The sequence below is a fragment of the Antechinus flavipes genome, chromosome 1 (genome assembly GCF_016432865.1).
Source record: "Antechinus flavipes isolate AdamAnt ecotype Samford, QLD, Australia chromosome 1, AdamAnt_v2, whole genome shotgun sequence".
NCBI lineage: Eukaryota > Metazoa > Chordata > Mammalia > Dasyuromorphia > Dasyuridae > Antechinus > Antechinus flavipes.
Genome location: NC_067398.1, coordinates 455,749,830 through 455,771,262, shown reverse-complemented (window position 1 = coordinate 455,771,262; position 21,433 = coordinate 455,749,830). Strand labels below are relative to the sequence as shown.

The window sequence follows — 21,433 nt, the reverse complement described above, 5'->3', positions numbered from 1 at the left end:
AAGACTATATCTTCTGGTGATTCACATGTAAATCAATAAGAAGAGTTAAAAAAAAAAAAAAAAAAAAAAAAGAAATACTCTCTAGGGATTTTGAAGATCCAGGCAGCAAAGTGAAAAATACATGAACAGAACTGGTATTTTTGTAATTGCTGTCAGCTGAAGGTACAGAAAGGAAGCTATGAGAAGTAAATAGCTAAGAAAATAAAAAGGAAACTAGAGAATCCAAAGATGTAATGAAAAACTTAGAATTTTCCAGTCAAAAAAGGATAATTCAATACTTCTAGGATCTGTGATTTCCTTGGACTGACGACTGCCTTCACTGACAGACTGTAGTTTAATCCAGCTATGACTCAAAAGAATTTTTTTTTTTAAAGAATTGTTTAAAAATTTCATTGCAGTCAACCTAGTAATGAACTTCAGAAGAACTAGAAGGCTAGTTTGGTCTTCAAGCATCAGACACACAAATTCATTAGGTTATTAGTCTTCTTAGCTTGATAAGACTTACCTAACTTAATAGATATAGCACATTTCAGAACCCAGAGTCACTTCCATACCACTGAGGCATGAGAATAGGACTTACTGAATACTCAGAAAGAGAAGGGACCATATAGAATAATTACATACTTTAGAAATGCATAAGCCTGGAGAAAAAAACAGTGAAGAACACTTGAGTGAAGATAAAATAAGAGAAATAGAAATGATATGTTGGGAATGTTATCACATAAAAAGCTACAGGAAATGAATAAGAAGTTTCTAATGTGTATAACAAAACTGTGGCAGATAGAACACAATGGTTTTGGAGGATTTCAATTAAAAATGCTGAATGTCTCTATTAAAAGTTGAGAATACTTAAACAATACAGGACTTAGATTTGCTACTAATTTCACCTATCAAAATATGGTAAATTAAAAAGCTACCTGCTGAGTTGGACTTGATTTTGTACAATGAAGGGAATTTATCAGAGTAGTAGAAATTAGGAGAATCTGGGGAACTTAATATTCATCATAAATGATGAAAAACACATTTGTCTGGCATATTCAAAACTGTGCTTAAAGGGAAAAAATTTATTTGACTTTAAAAATATTTCAAAATATTTAAATATAAATCTGATAGGACCTGTTAAGTCTATGATTCTAAAAAGGATCTCTCACTTCAAGTGAGATGGGAGGCTCTATAAAGTGAAACTCTAATAATAATTACAAATTACATCTATGACAAAGACAACACTAAAGAGTCTAAGAACTCTGAAAGGCCTATAGTGGAACTTTCTGATGACCTATTTTTAAATTAATATAGAAAGCAAACAGAATCAAAAACACATAAATGAGAACTAAGTATTAAAGACTGGAGTGGTCCTATAAATTTAAGTAGCAAAACAATAGAAAATGTTTGTTCAACTAAGAGATTAAAAGTAAGATTAAAGAAGAGAGAGAATTCCTGTTTAAGTGAACAGGATGATAACAAAGAGAAGTAAAACTAATCAGATTTTATTTTGCTTCTATTTCCTCTATGAAGGAGAATAATATATGACCTGGAAAGGAAAAAACAAAAATGGTTAATGTGAGAATGAAATATATAATTAAGAAATAGAAGTAAACTAGATCCCTAAATAGGTTCCAGTCACCTGACTTGGGCAAACTCCATTGTTACTGTTCAGTCATGTCCAACTCTTTGGTATCCCATGCACCACTGTCCATAGGGTTTTCTTGGCAAAGATACTGGAATGGTTTGTTATTTCCTTCTCCAATGGCAAACAGAGATTAAGTTACTTGCCCAAAGTCAGATAGCCAGGAAGTTTCTGAGGTTGAATTTGAACTCAAGTCTTCCCAGATTTAAGCCCAACATCTTATCCAATGTGTCACCTAGCTGCCCAGGTCAAACTCCATACCAGGATACTGAAAGTACTTGAGAACAGGGATTATTGAACCATTGCTGTTGATATGGAAGATAAGAGAAGTGCTGCAGGAATGAAGATTAACAAATATTTCAGAAAACAGCTGAGAGAGTGGTAAAATAAAGCCTGGCGAACATAAAACTGATTCTTGGCAAAATACTGGAAGATTGTTATAGGGATAATTTAGAAACACAGAGAAAATATTTCTATCCCTTTACTAGAACAGAATGCTATACTGGGGATCATGATGTTATTTAGTTGTTTTTTAGTCATGTCCATCTCTTTGTCATCCCATTTAGGATTTTCTTGGCAAAGATACTGGAATAATTTGCCATTTCCACCTCCAGTTTATTTTCCAGATGAGGAAACTGAGAAAGAGGGTTAAATAACTTGCTCAGGGTCCAAACCTACTAAGTATCTGAAGTTAGATTTCCTAGTCTCATCCGCCTGACTCCAGGCCCAGCACTCTAGCCACACTATACCACTCAGATGCCCTGAGAGCTAGTGAGAACCTGGAGTCAAATCCTAATCAGAAATTCACTACCTGTATAAGCTTGGGCCAATGAGAACCTCTTTGAATCTCAATTTCCTCATCTGTAAAATGGAAATAATAAAATTCCTCTAATACATATCTCACAGGGTTTTAAAATATTTAAATAAGATAACATAAGGTATTGAACAAGTCTTAAAATGTTATATAAATGTTAATAATATTGTTATTTACCACAATTGAATGACTGGACCCAAAGAATGGTAATTTATCAGCCAATATCAACCTGGAGAAAAATTCTCTGGAATGCTACAATTTAGTCTTGTTCAATGTTTTTGTCAATAGTTTCAACTAAGGCATAAATAGCACATTCATCAAACACACAGATAGTACAAATCTGGGAAGGATGCCTAATAAATTGGATGACAGACTGTCTCAAGAGTGAAAGTTATCTTGACAAATTGGAAGGAAGGGCAGAAATTAATAAGATGAAACCTATTAGGGATATAAAGAACTAAATTTAGATCTACAGACATCTATTTGTATATCTAATCTATATAAATAGGCAATACTTGAATTCAACTGCATAGCCACAGGATGAGGAAAAATGCTGTTAAAAAGTAGTTCATGTGACAAAGTCTTAGGGATTTTTAAATAAACATTCCATTTTTCATTAGAAATTGATAATCTAGGATATGTGAAAAGATAGTTGAGCAATAGAAGGCCCAATTGAAGGTATTGGGGAAAGTAGAGAATATGAAATTTAGAGGAGCACACCATAGTAATCATTAAATATCAGGAAGAAAGATGTAGAATCTTCAGACAGAAATTACTGTGATGCAGATTCACATCTTGATATGATTATGAAAAACATTTCCAAGGGGGACCGGATGACCAATTGTCATTGCCATAACACTAGACAAACATCTGAATTCTTTTTCAGCTCAATGACGATGAAATGTGTGTAAGACAAAGTTCACAGTGGAATAAAGTGATGCATTAGAAAATGGGAGTTTTTATTCTGGTTTTGATAATCACATAATCTCTTGAAGCCATGATTTCCTCATTTGTCAAAAAGGAATGACCTATATCTACCTATTTCCTTCTTAGGATTATAGGGAAGATCAAATGAGATAACATTTGAGAAAGTGCTTTTAAAACTATAAAATGCAATGCAAATCTAGCATATCTAGATGCTAGCATATCTGGTCCAGAGCAACTACTTCTAATATGAATTCCCCCTCTCTCCAACGATTTTATATTTCTGTAAGGTCTCAAATTATTTTTAAAAATCTGAAAAATCAATTCTACTGAGCTATGTATTAGCATCAAAATTAATGCAATAACAATTTTTAAACACATACAGGCCCACACACACATACACATAACATACACACACAGCATCTAAGCTTTTTGTTTTAGTCAGTATATTGCTAGCCACAGAGCTGATACAGTCATTATAAAAAAGTAATCTTTTGTACAAGAACTATATCTAAGATTTGAATTTTTCCCATTCCCATTGAACCTATGCTTGTCTAAAAAGTATCTGCTTAATACTGAACTGTTACCAGATAAAAACAAAAACAATATATACACCAAAAAAATCAGTTTTATATGCCTATATAATTGCTACTGAATTGATTCTAATACTACTTATTTGAAAATTATACTTACAGTAAAAAATACATTAAAATGAAAAACCCTAAAAGATTACTTACTTTAAAAAGTCTAATTTTAGATTAAGATCCATAGAAAGCTTTGAAGATGTTACTATTTAATTTTTCCTCTAAGTTTGCTTTGTCTTATAAATATCATGACAAATGTTAGTAAAGATTATGTTTCATTACAGAAAAAAATATATACATTTACATAAGCACCTTCCAGGAAGTAGTTTGGCAATTTCAGCCCAACGATTTCCCAACCGTTTATGTGCTTCATAGATTATTCTGTCCTCCTCTTCTGTCCAGGAAGACTTCTTTACTTCAGGATTCAGATGGTTATGCCACCTCTCTCGACACTGCTTCCCTATTCTTCCTTTTAAATGTTTTGCAATTAAAGACCAGCGCTTTGGGCCATATTTCTGAACTAATTCAATAACCTGAAAAAAAAGGATATGTTTTAAAGTGGAAACAAAAAAAAATTTATTATTAAAATTTGAATAATATCACTAAAAATTCAATGCCCAATTGAAAAACTCAACTCTAACTAGCCCAACAACTGTGAAAAGCACTTCTTCAGATTTCCAAAATGAAAATATGATTAATACAAGTGCTTATAGTTGATCATTGACTAGAGAGAATGCTTAATCAAACTGTAGTACATAAGTGTAATGTAATATTTCCATAATGTTTAAAAAAAGAATTCACAGGATCATAGGAAAACATGAGGAAAACAAGTGGAATGACTCACTTATGATACACATAATGATTAAAGATAACAAATGAAAACAAAAAGAAACTGAATATTCTGTAATTATAAAGACAAAAAATATCAGTAAAAATATTAAAGCAAGTGCTTTAGAAGCTAAACTTGATTTGTCTAAATTAACTTACTATAAACAACAGTAATGATATAAGAATTTTTCAATCCTTTAAAAAAAATTCATTTTCACTAATGTAATTAACAGATCACTTTCAGAGTTTAAAGTCCTTAAATTTCTCCTGTTCTATCAGTAGATGTTTTCTAAGTCTTAAAAAAATAAGCTAATCAATACCTTCAATCCTTCAATTAGATCAGTATTGAAAATAAAAAATTATTATGACTGTCTATATCCATAGCCAGCTAAACCTTTAAATTATAAATCAGCTTCTTTCCCTTCCCTACCCTCCCAACCTCAACTTCTCACTGGGAATATAGTAGAGTGAGGCAAAAATCACTTTTCTCAATGTTATTATTAAATGCCTGCCCAAAAAATCTTTTTCTGAAACAACTAATTGCATTGTTCAACAACAATATATTGATAAATATCTATTTTTAATTTAAAAATGCAAAACGGCAATGACAATTAGATGTCATGTGCACTGTTTCAGTCTTAAGGGTCTACGCTATAAACAATAGATTGTGAAGCTATTTATAATTATCTAGTGGTATTAAAAAACATCACTAATCAGCAAAGGCTAAGCCAATGTTCTCAAAATATACCCATTCTTCTCCCCTGCTAGAATTTACTAGAATTACATTTACTGGAATTATATTATCATATTATTCCCCAAATAGCTCTCTCCATAATATCCCCAATCTCCTGAATGAATAAGGAAAAATGAGATTATCATTTTCTATTTTTTCACAATTTAAATATCTGACACAAATTCTGAAATAAAAGTATAAAACAAGAATGTATTTTATGGGACAGTTTCAATCTAGTCTATATCAAAATGGTATCAGGAAACTAAACTGATTCTATGGACTACCTTGAGGATTTGGTGCTTTCTGTATAATGGGAAGCAGGGGAATCAAGATTACATGCATTCAAATTTTGCCTCTGACACATACTAACTAGGCTTGTAATCATGGACAAGTCACTTAACTTCTCTGAACCTGTTTCCTCATCTGTAAAATAAGGAGAATAACAACCACAGCACCTACTCCTAGGGCTGCTAAGAGATTCAAATGAGAGAATATATATATCATGTAAATATTAAAATACTACATTAAAGCATTAGACATTTAGATATTCAATTGTGTTGTTTGGTATTGTATTTTAATCTAAAGCGTTCTTTCTTCATTGTATAAGACTACTCTTAACTGTAATCATCCAGTAATTGTCATCTTAGGGAAATAATACATATGTTTATGTGTATATACACACATATAAATATTACATAGTAAAAAAGGGAAGAGAACTTGGAGTCAGGCGAAGATAAATTTGAATTCTAGCTTGGTCACTTACTAGATGTGACCATAAAAAAGTCACTTCCCTATGCCTTAGTTTTCTTCATCTATAAAATGGAGATAATACTATCTCAAAAGTTTGTTGTGAAAAATATCAATATGAATCTTTTTATTTTCCCTCTTATACAAATTCCCTCTGAATTAACAAAGTACTTTGGACCTCAGATTAAAGTATTTTACCCAGTTTTATAGTCTTGCATAAAGTTCTTATTTATATTAACAAATCTATTTTTATTTATTTATTATTTACATTCACAAAGGCAGAGACTATTTCTTATTCTCCTTCTTCTCTCTCTTCCTAACCCTGGGCACTCAAATGTTTGTTAAAATGAGAAAAGGAAGAAAAAGACTCAGAAGTAGATTTTAAAAAGATAGAAGACCAGAATGGAAAGGAAATGAAGTTCTAACAAATTGCATTGTCATCATTATTACAATTTTTTGGGACACTTGTTCATTGTGATTTCCAAAATGAAAATATGATTAATACAAGTGCTTATAGTTGATCATTGACTAGAGAGAATGCTTAATCAAACTGTAGTACATAAGTGTAATGTAATATTTCCATAATGTTTAAAAAAAGAATTCACAGGATCATAGGAAAACATGAGGAAAACAAGTGGAATGACTCACTTATGATACACATAATGATTAAAGATAACAAATGAAAACAAAAAGAAACTGAATATTCTGTAATTATAAAGACAAAAAATATCAGTAAAAATATTAAAGCAAGTGCTTTAGAAGCTAAACTTGATTTGTCTAAATTAACTTACTATAAACAACAGTAATGATATAAGAATTTTTCAATCCTTTAAAAAAAATTCATTTTCACTAATGTAATTAACAGATCACTTTCAGAGTTTAAAGTCCTTAAATTTCTCCTGTTCTATCAGTAGATGTTTTCTAAGTCTTAAAAAAATAAGCTAATCAATACCTTCAATCCTTCAATTAGATCAGTATTGAAAATAAAAAATTATTATGACTGTCTATATCCATAGCCAGCTAAACCTTTAAATTATAAATCAGCTTCTTTCCCTTCCCTACCCTCCCAACCTCAACTTCTCACTGGGAATATAGTAGAGTGAGGCAAAAATCACTTTTCTCAATGGTTTATGTTATTATTAAATGCCTGCCCAAAAAATCTTTTTCTGAAACAACTAATTGCATTGTTCAACAACAATATATTGATAAATATCTATTTTTAATTAAAAAATGCAAAACGGCAATGACAATTAGATGTCATGTGCACTGTTTCAGTCTTAAGGGTCTACGCTATAAACAATAGATTGTGAAGCTATTTATAATTATCTAGTGGTATTAAAAAACATCACTAATCAGCAAAGGCTAAGCCAATGTTCTCAAAATATACCCATTCTTCTCCCCTGCTAGAATTTACTAGAATTACATTTACTGGAATTATATTATCACATTATTCCCCAAATAGCTCTCTCCATAATATCCCCAATCTCCTGAATGAATAAGGAAAAATGAGATTATCATTTTCTATTTTTTCACAATTTAAATATCTGACACAAATTCTGAAATAAAAGTATAAAACAAGAATGTATTTTATGGGACAGTTTCAATCTAGTCTATATCAAAATGGTATCAGGAAACTAAACTGATTCTATGGACTACCTTGAGGATTTGGTGCTTTCTGTATAATGGGAAGCAGGGGAATCAAGATTACATGCATTCAAATTTTGCCTCTGACACATACTAACTAGGCTTGTAATCATGGACAAGTCACTTAACTTCTCTGAACCTGTTTCCTCATCTGTAAAATAAGGAGAATAACAACCACAGCACCTACTCCTAGGGCTGCTAAGAGATTCAAATGAGAGAATATATATATCATGTAAATATTAAAATACTACATTAAAGCATTAGACATTTAGATATTCAATTGTGTTGTTTGGTATTGTATTTTAATCTAAAGCGTTCTTTCTTCATTGTATAAGACTACTCTTAACTGTAATCATCCAGTAATTGTCATCTTAGGGAAATAATACATATGTTTATGTGTATATACACACATATAAATATTACATAGTAAAAAAGGGAAGAGAACTTGGAGTCAGGCGAAGATAAATTTGAATTCTAGCTTGGTCACTTACTAGATGTGACCATAAAAAAGTCACTTCCCTATGCCTTAGTTTTCTTCATCTATAAAATGGAGATAATACTATCTCAAAAGTTTGTTGTGAAAAATATCAATATGAATCTTTTTATTTTCCCTCTGATACAAATTCCCTCTGAATTAACAAAGTACTTTGGACCTGAGATTAAAGTATTTTACCCAGTTTTATAGTCTTGCATAAAGTTCTTATTTATATTAACAAATCTATTTTTATTTATTTATTATTTACATTCACAAAGGCAGAGACTATTTCTTATTCTCCTTCTTCTCTCTCTTCCTAACCCTGGGCACTCAAATGTTTGTTAAAATGAGAAAAGGAAGAAAAAGACTCAGAAGTAGATTTTAAAAAGATAGAAGACCAGAATGGAAAGGAAATGAAGTTCTAACAAATTGCATTGTCATCATTATTACAATTTTTTGGGACACTTGTTCATTGTGATTCCCACTATCCAGTATTTAGTTAATTCTAATAGAACTGCATTTTTTGCTACTGTTATTTTAATCTAAAGTGCCCCTTTTGTATCTGATAAAAGGCTGCTGCTATTGTAATAATCCATTAATTTTCATCTCAAGGATAAAATGAACAAAATTTTGTTGTGAACAATGCCTACTATATAAAAAAAGCACTTACACATATAGATTTAAAAGCAGAAGTGGGTGTTGTTTTACACATTAGATTATAATTCCTGAATAGTTTGTAAAGTGAATATTTATATATCAAATCATACTTTCCCCAATGATTTCCATTAGAGTTAGAGATGCATTTCAAGATAAGCGTACACACTATAAAATAAAATAAGAAAATCACATTCAAGGATCCTGAGCATAACTTCAAAAAGGATATTTTTGTCAATATACACTTAACTTTCCTATACAACTTTTAGAAGGAATTAATGAAATGAAAATTCAATCCATATGATGACAACATAGTTGCTAATTCAAGAAATTTAACAGAACTCTCTTAATTAGAAAATTAGAAAAAAACCAATGAAAAAAATTTATAAAAATATAATTCAAACAAAACAGATAAGGTCCGTTTTACTCTTAAAAGAAATTTTAAAATATACAATGATATAGAGAGGCAATATGGTAAAGCAGAAAGAACATCAGACATAGAACCAGACATTCTGGTCACTTTGGGCAAAGTCATAACGTTTTAGAACATTACTTTCCTTGTCTACAGAAAAGAAAAATAAATAAATAAATAAATAAATAAATAAATGAATGAATAAATGAAAACTTGATGGTTTTGTTGTAATGACCTTTATGAACATAAACATACTAACCACAGAGAAATAAACACACATGTGGTATTATATTACATTTCTATTCATAAAATATTGACTTTGATATACATATTAGGGATCACCTAGGGAAACTAAAGCACTTAAAGATTTTGATTTTTTATTTTTTTGGTCTAATGTCTAACAGCTAATAAGTAGCACAGTAAGGATTCAAAACCACATCTTTTGAAACTCTTCCCCAGAGTAATCTGTGATTGAATATTAAGGAGAAGGATGCCTGTGTTGATGGATTCTCCTGATTGAATAATAAAGATGGCAAGTCCCAAACTTCAATAGTAGAAACAGAAGAGCCCAGCCCATTTTCAGGTCAGCTAAATCCAGCATTACCCACAGATTTCTCTCCTGTGCTCCAGGTCATCTTATTTCTACCATGGAACATAGTACACAGGCTAATGATCAATATATATTAATTTTTATTCTTGTTTAGATAAGTGCTATAGTGAATAACTAATATTTTAGATGATTCACATGACATAGCAAGACCTACAATATGAGTTTAACAATGTGACAGAAAAAGATTATATGATAGTGTTCTTATTTAAGTAAAAAACTGTCCTTCAGTGAAATATGCAAGATATTCACTTTGAAAAATATACTGACCCCTCTAAAAGGGTAATCACCAATCTGGTTCCCCTAGCTGTTTTGTGTGTTTGCAATCAAACTGCAATCACAACCTCCCTTTGGTTTCTTTTGGACCAGGTTAAACTTTGAAGACTTTCCAATCCAGAACTGTCAATGTCACTAGTCTCCTTTTAGGCTCTCTTCCACTCTAATTCTTTTATCTGATGAAAGGCTCTCTGGATTCAAAATTCCTCCTTAGTTTATCATTTTATTATATTAGATTTGTTTTCTTTCTTTTTTCTTTTTTAATGGCTGACACAACCAACTGCAAATAAGACTGAGAAAAGGTGAACAAGCTATTAAAAATTGACTCCTCATCACCATATATTAATAAAAATAGAAGTCATATAATCAAGTGTATAGTTAGTTGCCCTCTATTCAATGAGATATAATATGAAGAAACCTACATTTCAAAAGAACAATATATACTAATATTTTATTTTGAAGCTTGAAGGAAGACTAAGACATGAAATCAAAATAAACTGATATTTTGCATAACAAGATTACAAATAGCAAGTAGAAAAACAAGATCTTATAACTTTACCTATTATTTCTTCACCACAGGGGAAAAAAAAAACATGAATTTATTACCCTCTGATCTTCTTCTTTAGTCCACGGACCTTTGATTAATTCTGGGTTTAAAACTTTCTGCCATCGATGCTGACACTGAAAATCAGATCGGTTCTGAAACATAGTTTTAAAATTATTTAACTATGAAATACTTTCCTTCCCACAACAATATTTCCCCAAACATGAAAGGAAACTTAATTTCAAAAATCCTACAACTTGACAATAATAAGCTTTCACACTTAGGATTCTTATACTGATATTATTTTATGCATACACACACATATGTATATATACAAGTATATGTGCCTGTGTATATATGCACATATACATCTATATATACATGAGAAGTTTTATGACTAAATATTTGTTCTCTTTATCCCAAGGACTTAATCTATTCAATAAAAACAAATGTTGAATTAGGATGAAGTATACATGGCCATCTTGCTATTAATCTACTCTTGAAACAGTAGAACAAAGCTAAAATTAACTATTACAGAGGCCTGGGTGCCAAAATTACAGTGCACAAGCATGTATATCTCAACTCAATGCGAGCAAAAGATAAGGTAATACGAAGAACAGCAAAAGAAAAGCAAGACAATAATGGTTTGTTGATATGGTAGTCTTGGTCCTGGCAAATATGAACATATATTCAGTCATAATATATGGTAATATTTCACTTCTAGGTATGGTGTTATAAGATGCCAATAAATGCTTTCTAATTACTGCTTCAAGTATATCTTGAAACAATGTAGATAAATTCTCAATTCTAAAATTCAGACCAACATAAAGAATCTTATCAAATGAAATGAGCTCCTGTAATATAGAAAATACAGTTTCTCAAAACAAACCAATTTGGCAAGAAAAAAGTACCAAACCATGTAAGTCAATGAGAAAATGACTTGCTCAATTAGAAAGTGGCAACATTACAACACAAAGTACTTGGATTTTACTACAGTTTTTAAATGTATTAAACTTTTGTCTCCAATTTATCTCTCAAATACTTATGCTAACATATTTAGAAAATAGAAACAGATATTTTAAAAACTTCATCAAAAGAACTTTCCATACCAAATCAGTTCTAATGGAGCAGTAATGAACTGAACCAGCTACATTCAGCGAAAGAACTCTGGAAGATGACTAAGAACCATTACATCGAATTCCCAATCCCTATATTTTTGCCCGCCTGCATTTTTGATTTCCTTCACAGGCTAATTGTACAAATATTTCAGAGTTCTATTCTTTTTGTACAGCAAAATAATGGTTTGGACATGTATACTTATTTTGTATTTAATTTATACTATAATATATTTAACATGTATTGGTCATCCTGCCATCTAGGGGAGGAAGTGGGGGGAAGGAGGGGAAAAATTGGAACAAAAGGTTTGGCAATTGTCAATGCTGTAAAATTACCCATGCATATAACTTGTAAATAAAAAGCTATTAAATTTTTAAAAAAGAAAGAGAGAACTTTCCACAATTCTTTAATTGTGAATTACATAAATATATATATAAATAAAAATTAAATAAATAAACAAAATACACAATAAACATATAAGATTCAATTAAATGAATAAAAATTAATGCATCAGTTCAAGTCCACTACAGTTCCTATCTCAATCAAGACCAAAAAAAAAAAAAAAAAAGGGCAGGAATGGGCTGATTTAAATCACAGCAGGTAGAAGTTAGATATAAAAAAAAATTTTTTTTCCAAAAGAAGAATTTTAGACTAGATATACAAAAAAAAAAAAAAAAAAAAAAGGAAAAGTAGGAAATTTTGGGGTATATAACTTCCTGCCTCTCCAGATTAAGAATACTGGTCATAAAAACAAAGAAATGTGTGTAGTTTGGAATTCAATAAATATTAATTTAATTTTTTAATGTACAATGTTTTAAGATATAATTATGACCCTTTTTTGATTAATTTCAATTCTTTCAAAACATGTGGTGTTTCCTTCATAGTAGGCATTGTCAGTTTAGTAGTTACTAAATTAGTACTTAAATACAGGGCAAACAGGTGACTCAATGGATAGAATACTAGGTCAGGAATTAGGAAGAATTTCAAATCTGGCCTCACTTTACTAGCTATGTGACCCTGGGGCAAGTCACTTACTTCTGTTTGCCTCAGTTTCCCAATCTGTAAAATGAGATGGAAAAGAAAATGGCAAACCACTGTAGTACTACTGCCAAGAAAACTCCAAAAGGGGTCATAAAGAGTTGTGTCCACTAATACATTGTTGGTGGAATTGTGAATACATCCAGCCATTCTGGAGAGCAATTTGAAACTATGCTCAAAAAGTTATCAAACTGTGCATATCCTTTGACCCCGCAGTGTTACTACTGGGCTTATATCCCAAAGAGATCTTAAAGAAGGGAAAGGGACCTATATGTGCAAGAATGTTTGTGGCAGCCCTCTTTGTAGTGGCCAGAAACTGGAAACTGAGTAGATGCCCATGAATTGGAGAATGGCTGAATAAATTGTGGTATATGAATAATATGGAATATTATTGTTCTATAAGAAATGACCAACAGGATGATTTCAGAAAGGCCTGGAGAGACTTACACGAACTGATGCTGAATGAAATGAGAAGGACCAGAAGGTCATTATATACTTCAACAACAATACTATGTGATGATCAACTCTGATGGACCTGGCCATCTTCAGCAATGAGATGAACCAAGTCAGTTCTAATGGAGCAGTAATGAACTGAACCAGCTACACTTAGCGAAAGAACTCTGGGAGGTGACTAAGAACCATTACATCAAATTCCCAATGCCTCTATTTTTGTCCGCCTGCATTTTTTATTTCCTTCACAGGCTAACTGTACAATATTTCGGATTCCGATTCTTTTTGTACAGCAAAATAATGGTTTGGACATGTATACCTATTTTGTATTTAATTTATACTCTAATAAATTTAACATGTATTGGTCATCCTGCCATCTAGGGGAAGGGGTGGAGAGAAGGAGGGGAAAAATTGGAACAAAAGGTTTGGCAATTATCAATGCTGTAAAATTACCCATGCATATAACTTCTAAATAAAAAAGCTAGTTAAAAAAAAAAAAAAAAAAGAGTTGTGTCCAACTGAAAAATGGCTGAATATAAATAAGAAAGAACCTAAATGCGCTGTATTCTTTAAAAAAAAATTAGATCATGAATCAAATAACATTGGATTCTAGTTTTATCACTATGTAAAGTGGGATAAATCACATTTATCTCTGTGTTTCTGCCATATGTAAACTGGAAAAAATATAGCTGCTCCCTGTTGTATAAGGATAATCTCAGGATCTGTACGTCACCAAGATAAAATATTTTAAACCAAATAACATATATGAGACACATGTGAAATTGCTTTTATAAGACCTACATTTTTACTTAATAAACGTTTGTTGAACTGAAAATAATATTTTTAATGTACCTTCTTTACCCAAGTACTCAGAACATAACTGAGTCATAAAGTAAATAAAAGAAACCTCTGACAAATTAGAAGATACAAAATGCATGTACTTTATTGTTATGAAAATCTTTATGCTTTTCCATTCATATTTTACATATAATCCTAAAAAACTCAGTGATCAAATTTTCCCAGTTCACAGTAGTTAAGTGCAGAGGTTCTACTAAGCCTTGTGAATCATATAATATTTTGATTCAAATTGAATTATCTCCGATTTTTTTATACCAAAGCTAATTAATTTCATTCTGTCAATTACTACAAAACAACTAAGTTTTATTACTTCTATATGTTCTCATAGCATTCGCGACTACTTCATTTTTACTTAAAGCACAAGTACAGTATTTTACAATATTTGTAAATATCATGATTTGTAAAGTATATTATGCATTTTATGCCATTTCGATTTACATTTGCCAGAAATGCAAGGACCTTTTAGTTTTTCATAATCTGTCTCCAAATCAGCAAAGTTAATCTAATTTTTGAAAAAGCTGATCATGATATAAAAAGAACCAAACTCTGCTGCTTAAAAATCTTAAGACTTAGTTGAAATAAAATTCTAAGTAGTCCTCCTCGTTTTTTACTAGCTTTCAAAATTTCCCTGCAATTAAGTTATTTATCAAACTAAAGTTTCCACCTACTTCCCAGTGTCATAATGATGAAAGGATAATAACAATATTCTCAAGATATACAATATAAACTTAATTAGAGTGAAATAATTTAATTCTAAAATGCATCATTTTTTGAAAAGTCAATTTAATTGAATGACAATTTATTTGTCCCTCAATACATGCAGCATATTATGATAGGTGCTGAGAATAGAAAGACAAGTCATAAAAACAATTCTTGCCCTCAAGAGCCTTAAATATCCTTGATGGGAAGGAGGGAAGGAAAGAAATAAGGCAATACACAGATGACTAAATTAAAGAAAATTCAAGCAAGGAGAGGACACTAACAATTAGAGGAATCTGCAGAGTTTTCCTTTAGAAGAGAGCACTTCTTTTAAGCTTTGGAGGAGGCTTTGGAGGAGGCTAAGCAATTTGATGGAAAGGCTGTGATAACAGTACTTTCTAAGTATAGGAGATAGCCTATTTAAAGAGAGAAAATACCAAGTTCCAGTTAGCAACAATAAGTTACAGTTTGACTAGAAAAGAATATATGAAAAGGAACAATCTAAACCTAGAAAGAAAAGCTAGAGTTGGAATTGTGAAGGGCTTTATTTTTACTTTGAATTTTATTTTAAATTACTGAAGATTTGTCAGATAGAGAAATGACACAGAATCCTAATTCAGGAAGATTATTTTGACAGCAATGTAGAGAAAGAATTAAAGAAGAGAAAGTTTAGGAGCAGAAAGACCAATTAGGAGGCAAATATAATACAAAGGTACTGAGAACCTGAATTGGAATAGCCCTTGTTGAGAGGGCATAAAAGGAAAGATTTAAAAGATGTTTAAAATGAGCAAGATTTAGGAGCTGGTTGAACATAAAGTGTTTAAGGGAGAGTGAAGAGTTTAAAATGGTGAACCTAAGGGATTGGAAAGAAGGTTGCAACCCTCAAGTTAAGGAAGTTTTACAGAGTAAGAGGCTTAAAGAGCAAAGATGATGTGTTCAATATTGGACATGATGTAAACTGTGTCCCCTTTAATCTGTGGGGGAAGGGCCCTGATGTAAACTGTAGGAGAAGAGTGGTCCTGAACTCTGGCTTCTGGGAGAGGGCCCACCCTTCTGTCCACAAGGGACACTCCCAGATAAGTAATCTCATTCAATTGGAGATCTTGGCCTGGGGAATAATTACCTCCCTCTATAACATGGAAAATTAGCCCTTAATCTCCCCAGCCTCTAACCTCAGCCTCAAACCTCAGCAGGCTAATAAAAGACTACTCTGAACTCCAAATCTTTGCTAATGCCTTTCTGGACTAAGCCTGCTGGTCTTTCTCATGTGTAAACCTTTGCATAAGTTCTAACAGAATTTTATCCACTGATAAAGATATTTTCTTCTCAGTGTAAACCCATCTTTGCAATAGTCCTAACAGGATTTTGCCAGCTAAGAAAAGAGTAAATAAATCCATATTTGCCACAAAAAACCTCCAGTCTGTATTCATAGGGGATTGCAAATTCTTTCACAAAGCCTGCTAATGGCCAAAGGGAATCCCACTGCTGTCAGGGGATTCAATTCTCACATCTCAACAGACAGGCTAAATTTAAGATATCTAGGAGGCAGTTGATGCAGGACTATGGCTCAAGAAAGAGATTCTGGCTAAATATATAGACTTGGGAGTCACCTTCATAGAAAATGATAATTTTCAGTTCCTGGGAGAATCAGTATTTAGTAAATAATATGTCATTTTTTAAGGCATAAGCAACCTTTGATAGTGGAAATTCTTTGAGAAATGTGTTCAATCTCAACTCCATTATTTGGTTTAATGCTTAACATGTCTAAACTGGTATGACAGCAAAAAATTTAACAAATATTTCACTTACTTGAAGGTGACTAGCAATTAGAGTCCAATCATCTGTTCCATGTTGTTCTACCAATTTCTTTAGCTTGTCATCCTAAGAAAAAGATGCAAATTAGAATTCAATAAATTCAAGATTGAGAATAGAAACATTTCAGTCACAGTATTGCTGATGGTTATATCTGGAAGAAAATGTCCAGACAATACAATTGTACTCTCTGCTGATTTGATCTTTATATTAATCTGCTACTATTCCTGTAGACACTTAAGGCAAGAAAAATATGCATGCCATGGTTATTAGGGTGTGTTTTTAAAAAACATCTTACTCATATATAAAGCACTGAGCAATAAACATAAGTACAAAATACAGTCTTTCCCCATTCCATATAAAATTCATGTCAAACATTACCTCATCCCTTGTCCATTTTACTCTGTTCCAGAGCTTCTTCAATCCTTTTTGCTGTGGTACTTCATAATCATGATCAGCATATTGAAGGTCATCATCTTCATCCTCACTATTAAAGCAATAAATTCAAGAGATCAAGTTTTGTTTAACTTTATAAAGCCAAAGGACCTAGTAAGATATTTACATCTTGTTGCTATTTCTGTATTTGTTCAACCATTCCCCAGTTGAGAATACCTAGTTTCTAATTCATAGTTGCTACAAAGCAAGTTGTTCTAAACATTTCTGTACATGTACATATTTTTCTTCTTTCTTTGACTTTTGGCCTTGTTTTGGCATTGCTGGGTTAAATCAGCATGCAGTTTAGTGATTTGGGGAAGCATGGTTCCAAATAGTTTTCCAGAAGAGCTATACCAATTCACAGTGCACTAATGTACCTGTTTTTCCTGTTTAAGGAGCTCCAGCAATTGTCATCTTTGCTTATCTGATGAGGATAAAGTAGAACTTCAAAGGGTTGCTTTATTTGACATGTCCCTAATTATTAGCATTTGGAACATTTTTCTATATGGTATTGATTTCAAATGGCTTGGATTTCATCCTTTAAAAACTGGTTCACTGAATTCAACCATTCTGGAGAGCAATTTGGAACTATGCTCAAAAAGTTATCAAACTGTACATACCCTTTGATCCAGCAGTGTTACTACTGGGCTTATATCCCAAAGAGATCCTAAAGAAGGGAAAGGGACCTGTATGTGCAAATATGTTTGTGGCAGCCCTTTTTGGAGTGGTTAGAAACTGAAAATTGAATGGATGCCGATCAATTGGAGAATGGCTGAATAAGTTGTGTTGTATGACTATTATGGAATATTATTGTTCTGTAAGAAATGACCAGCAAGATGATTTCAGAAAGGCTTGGAGAGACTTACATGAACTAATACTGAGTGAAATGAGCAGGACCAGAAGGTCATTATATACTTCAACAACAGTACTATGTGATGATCAATTCTGATGGATGTGGCCATCTTCAACAATGAGATGAATCAAATCAGTTCCAATAATAATAATGAATTGAACCAGCTACACCCAATGAAAGAAGTACAGGAAATGAATATGAACTACAACATAGCATTTCCACTCCCTCTGTTTTTGTTCACTTGCATTTTTTATTTCCTTCTCATATTATTTTTACCTTCTGTCTAAGGCCAATTTTTCTTGTGCAGCAAAATAGCTGTATGGATATGTATACATATATTGTATTTAACATATACTTTAACATATTTAACATGTATAGGTCTGCCTGCCATCTAGGAGAGGAGGTAGGGAGAAGGAGGGGAAAAGTTGAAAAAGAGGGTTTTGCAAGGGTCAATGCTGAAAAATTACCCATGCATATACCTTGTAAATAAAAAGCTATAATAAAAATAAATAAATGAAAATACCACTGATGCTAAGTGAAATTAGCAGAACCAGGAAATCGTTGTACCCAGCAACAAGATTATACAATGATCAATTCTGATGGATGTGACTCTCTTCAACAATGAGATGATTCAGACCAGTTCCAAGGACCATAAGAGAAGAGAGTCTTCTACACCCAGGGAGAGGACTGTGGGAACTGAGTATGGTTCACAACATAGCATTTTCACTCTTTTTGTTGTTGTTTACTTGCATTTTATTTTCCTTCTCATTTTTTTCCAGTTTAACTTGATTTTTCTTGTGCAGCAAGGTTATTGTATAAATATGCATACATATATTGGATTTAATATATATTTCTACCATGTTTAACATATATTGGACTACTTGCCATCTAAGGGAGAGGGTAGGGGAAGGGAGGGAAAAATTGGAACACAACGTTTTACAAGGATTAATGTTGAAGAATTATCCATGCATGTGTTTTGAAAATAAAAAGCCTTAATTAAAAAAAAAAAAAAACAACAAAAGAAAAAATTTTTTTAAAATTTTAAACTGCTGTTCATATTCTTATACCTTTTATCAATCGGCAATTAAGAGATTAGATCAGTCATTCAAACCTTATGAAGTTATTAGATATTTTTCTTCAGAGATCTAACTTAAACCTATTACACTGAATAAATAGGACTTTGGATTTGGGGGATAAATGTAGGTATGCAAGAAAGGTAATTTTATAGTAGAAAAGGAGAGAATCTACATAGAAAACATAAATGGGGGAAGAGCAGGAAAAGATGTAGTGGTGGAGATGATGGCAAAGGTAGATTGAGGGCCCTAGGCACCAGGGAACAGAAGATAAAAGTACAGCAAAGACAACCCACTTTATAATTTTCCCTAAGTTAACTCTTGGAAAAAAAGAGATATTTCCCTTGCTTACTTTCACAAGCATCATCGAAGGTGTTAAGAAGGCAATTTTCTGCAATGCTGATACAGATGAGAACAAGTCTAGAGACATCTTTGATGAACATACTGATTTTTGCACTAAAAATGCAAGCTCAGAGAAATATTTCTAAAACTAAAGAATAATATCTTAATATTTCTATTTCTATTCTAATCTACTATTCACCTATCACTTGTCCTGTAATAATCAAGAAATCATTAATGCTTTTTATGCAATATTAATATCTCTATTACTATTCTTGTCCATTATTCATCTCTCACTGTCCTGTAATAATCAAGAAATCATTTATGCTTTTTATGCAATATTTTTTTGAGCTAAAGTGATGCCAGTGCTCTCAGTGATTCCAAACTGCTTGATGAAGTAGTTCAACTTTTTAACAACTATATTATCCTGGTGCTGCAAATGCTGGGATACCAATAATTTTAGAAAAATCAAAATTATAATAACTAAAGGGAAAATTTTTAATAAGCTCTGGTTATTACATAGATTTCAGCAAAATACTAACAATGACTTTTCTATGAAATGTGACATAAAAGATATCAAGATCAAATATAACTAGAAAAGGAAAAGAGCTAGTCATTTATTGGAAATAAAACAAGCAATTTAGGTTTTCCTACTATCACAGAGGTATTAAAAGAAGCACAGGAAAGCCTGTAGCATACTGAATAGATTCTCTTGGAGTACCTAAAGAAAGATATGGAAGAGAATTATTAAAAAGTCATGGATATAGTTGGAATCTGTACTTGTATCCATGCTTATGACACCATAGACTTAACTTATATATGCTTTCATAACATTTTAATTTAATTCATTAAATTGTGCTAATCTTTATAAGTCTTAATTCTAGATAAATTTATCCTACAAATTAAAGAGATAAGACAAAGACACTTGAAACATTAAATGAATGAAAAAGTATTTGTGAAGAGCTCACTATCTATTAGGTACTATGCTAACCCAGGGGATAAGTATACCAAAAAAATTCAATCCCTGCTTTCAAGCCTTCAATTAGGGCTTATTTTTAGTAATATTCATATCAAGCAGTGGAGGCCAGGAAAGGATGTTATGCTCTGGAAAGTCACAGGCATGGAGAGTAGAGGTGCCACTTCATACTTATTAGATTGATTAACATGATAAAAAAGAAAAATAACAAATGCTGGAGGGAGTGTAAAAAAAAAATAGGGACATTTATACACTGTTGGTAGAATTGTGGATTGATCTAATTAGTATGGAAAATAATTTGGAACCATGCCCAGATGCTAGGCTATGGGACCCTGCTGAAAGGGAATAAAGAGGCCACCTTGACCTTTGGTACACAATAAGTTTTCTGCCATGTTGCAGAAAAGCTCTTGTCTGAGGAGGGAGCAATGATTTGTGACTATGGGAACGAATTTTGGTCTGAGGATCACAGCACAGTTGCTTGTAAGCAGGGCTGTCTTAACAGGGCCTGTCACCTATGAGCGAGTTGCTGGATTGGCTCTCCTCCCATTGGCAGATACCATACATACACAAAGCCCATGAGCTGCTTCTCTAAATGGTGTTTGGGGCAATGCCTACTGTTCATGCACTGATCATGCTTGCAAAAATGTATCTCAACAAGGCTGTACGACATAATAAACTGGAGCTCATTTCACACTCTCTGAGTTTCCCACTTCATTCATCTCACCTGAGATCAAATGACTCATATTCTTTGAGTTCTTAAAGAGAGGCAACAGCCAGAAAGCTATTAAAATGTTCATTTGACCATTTTAATGGCCAAATACCACTAGGTCTGTATCACAGAGATCAAAGGGAAAAGGACCAATATGTAAAAAGGTAATTATAGCAGGTCTTTTAGAGGTAATAAAGAATTAGAAA

The 21,433-nt window shown here is 32.0% G+C and overlaps 1 protein-coding gene across 1 annotated transcript in view; it reads right to left on the bottom strand.

The window, feature by feature from the left end:
* MYBL1 (MYB proto-oncogene like 1) overlaps window positions 1-21,188 on the bottom strand; it is a 53,009-nt gene extending 31,821 nt beyond the window's left edge. The window contains exons 1-5 of the mRNA XM_051973639.1: window positions 21,031-21,188; window positions 17,224-17,329; window positions 16,840-16,911; window positions 10,932-11,024; window positions 4,262-4,482 (exon numbers count right to left, since the gene is read on the bottom strand). Of these exons, the coding sequence (XP_051829599.1) occupies window positions 4,262-4,482; window positions 10,932-11,024; window positions 16,840-16,911; window positions 17,224-17,329; window positions 21,031-21,188 (650 nt within the window). The remainder of the gene's footprint in view (window positions 1-4,261; window positions 4,483-10,931; window positions 11,025-16,839; window positions 16,912-17,223; window positions 17,330-21,030) is intronic.
* Between the last annotated feature and the right edge of the window lie 245 nt (window positions 21,189-21,433).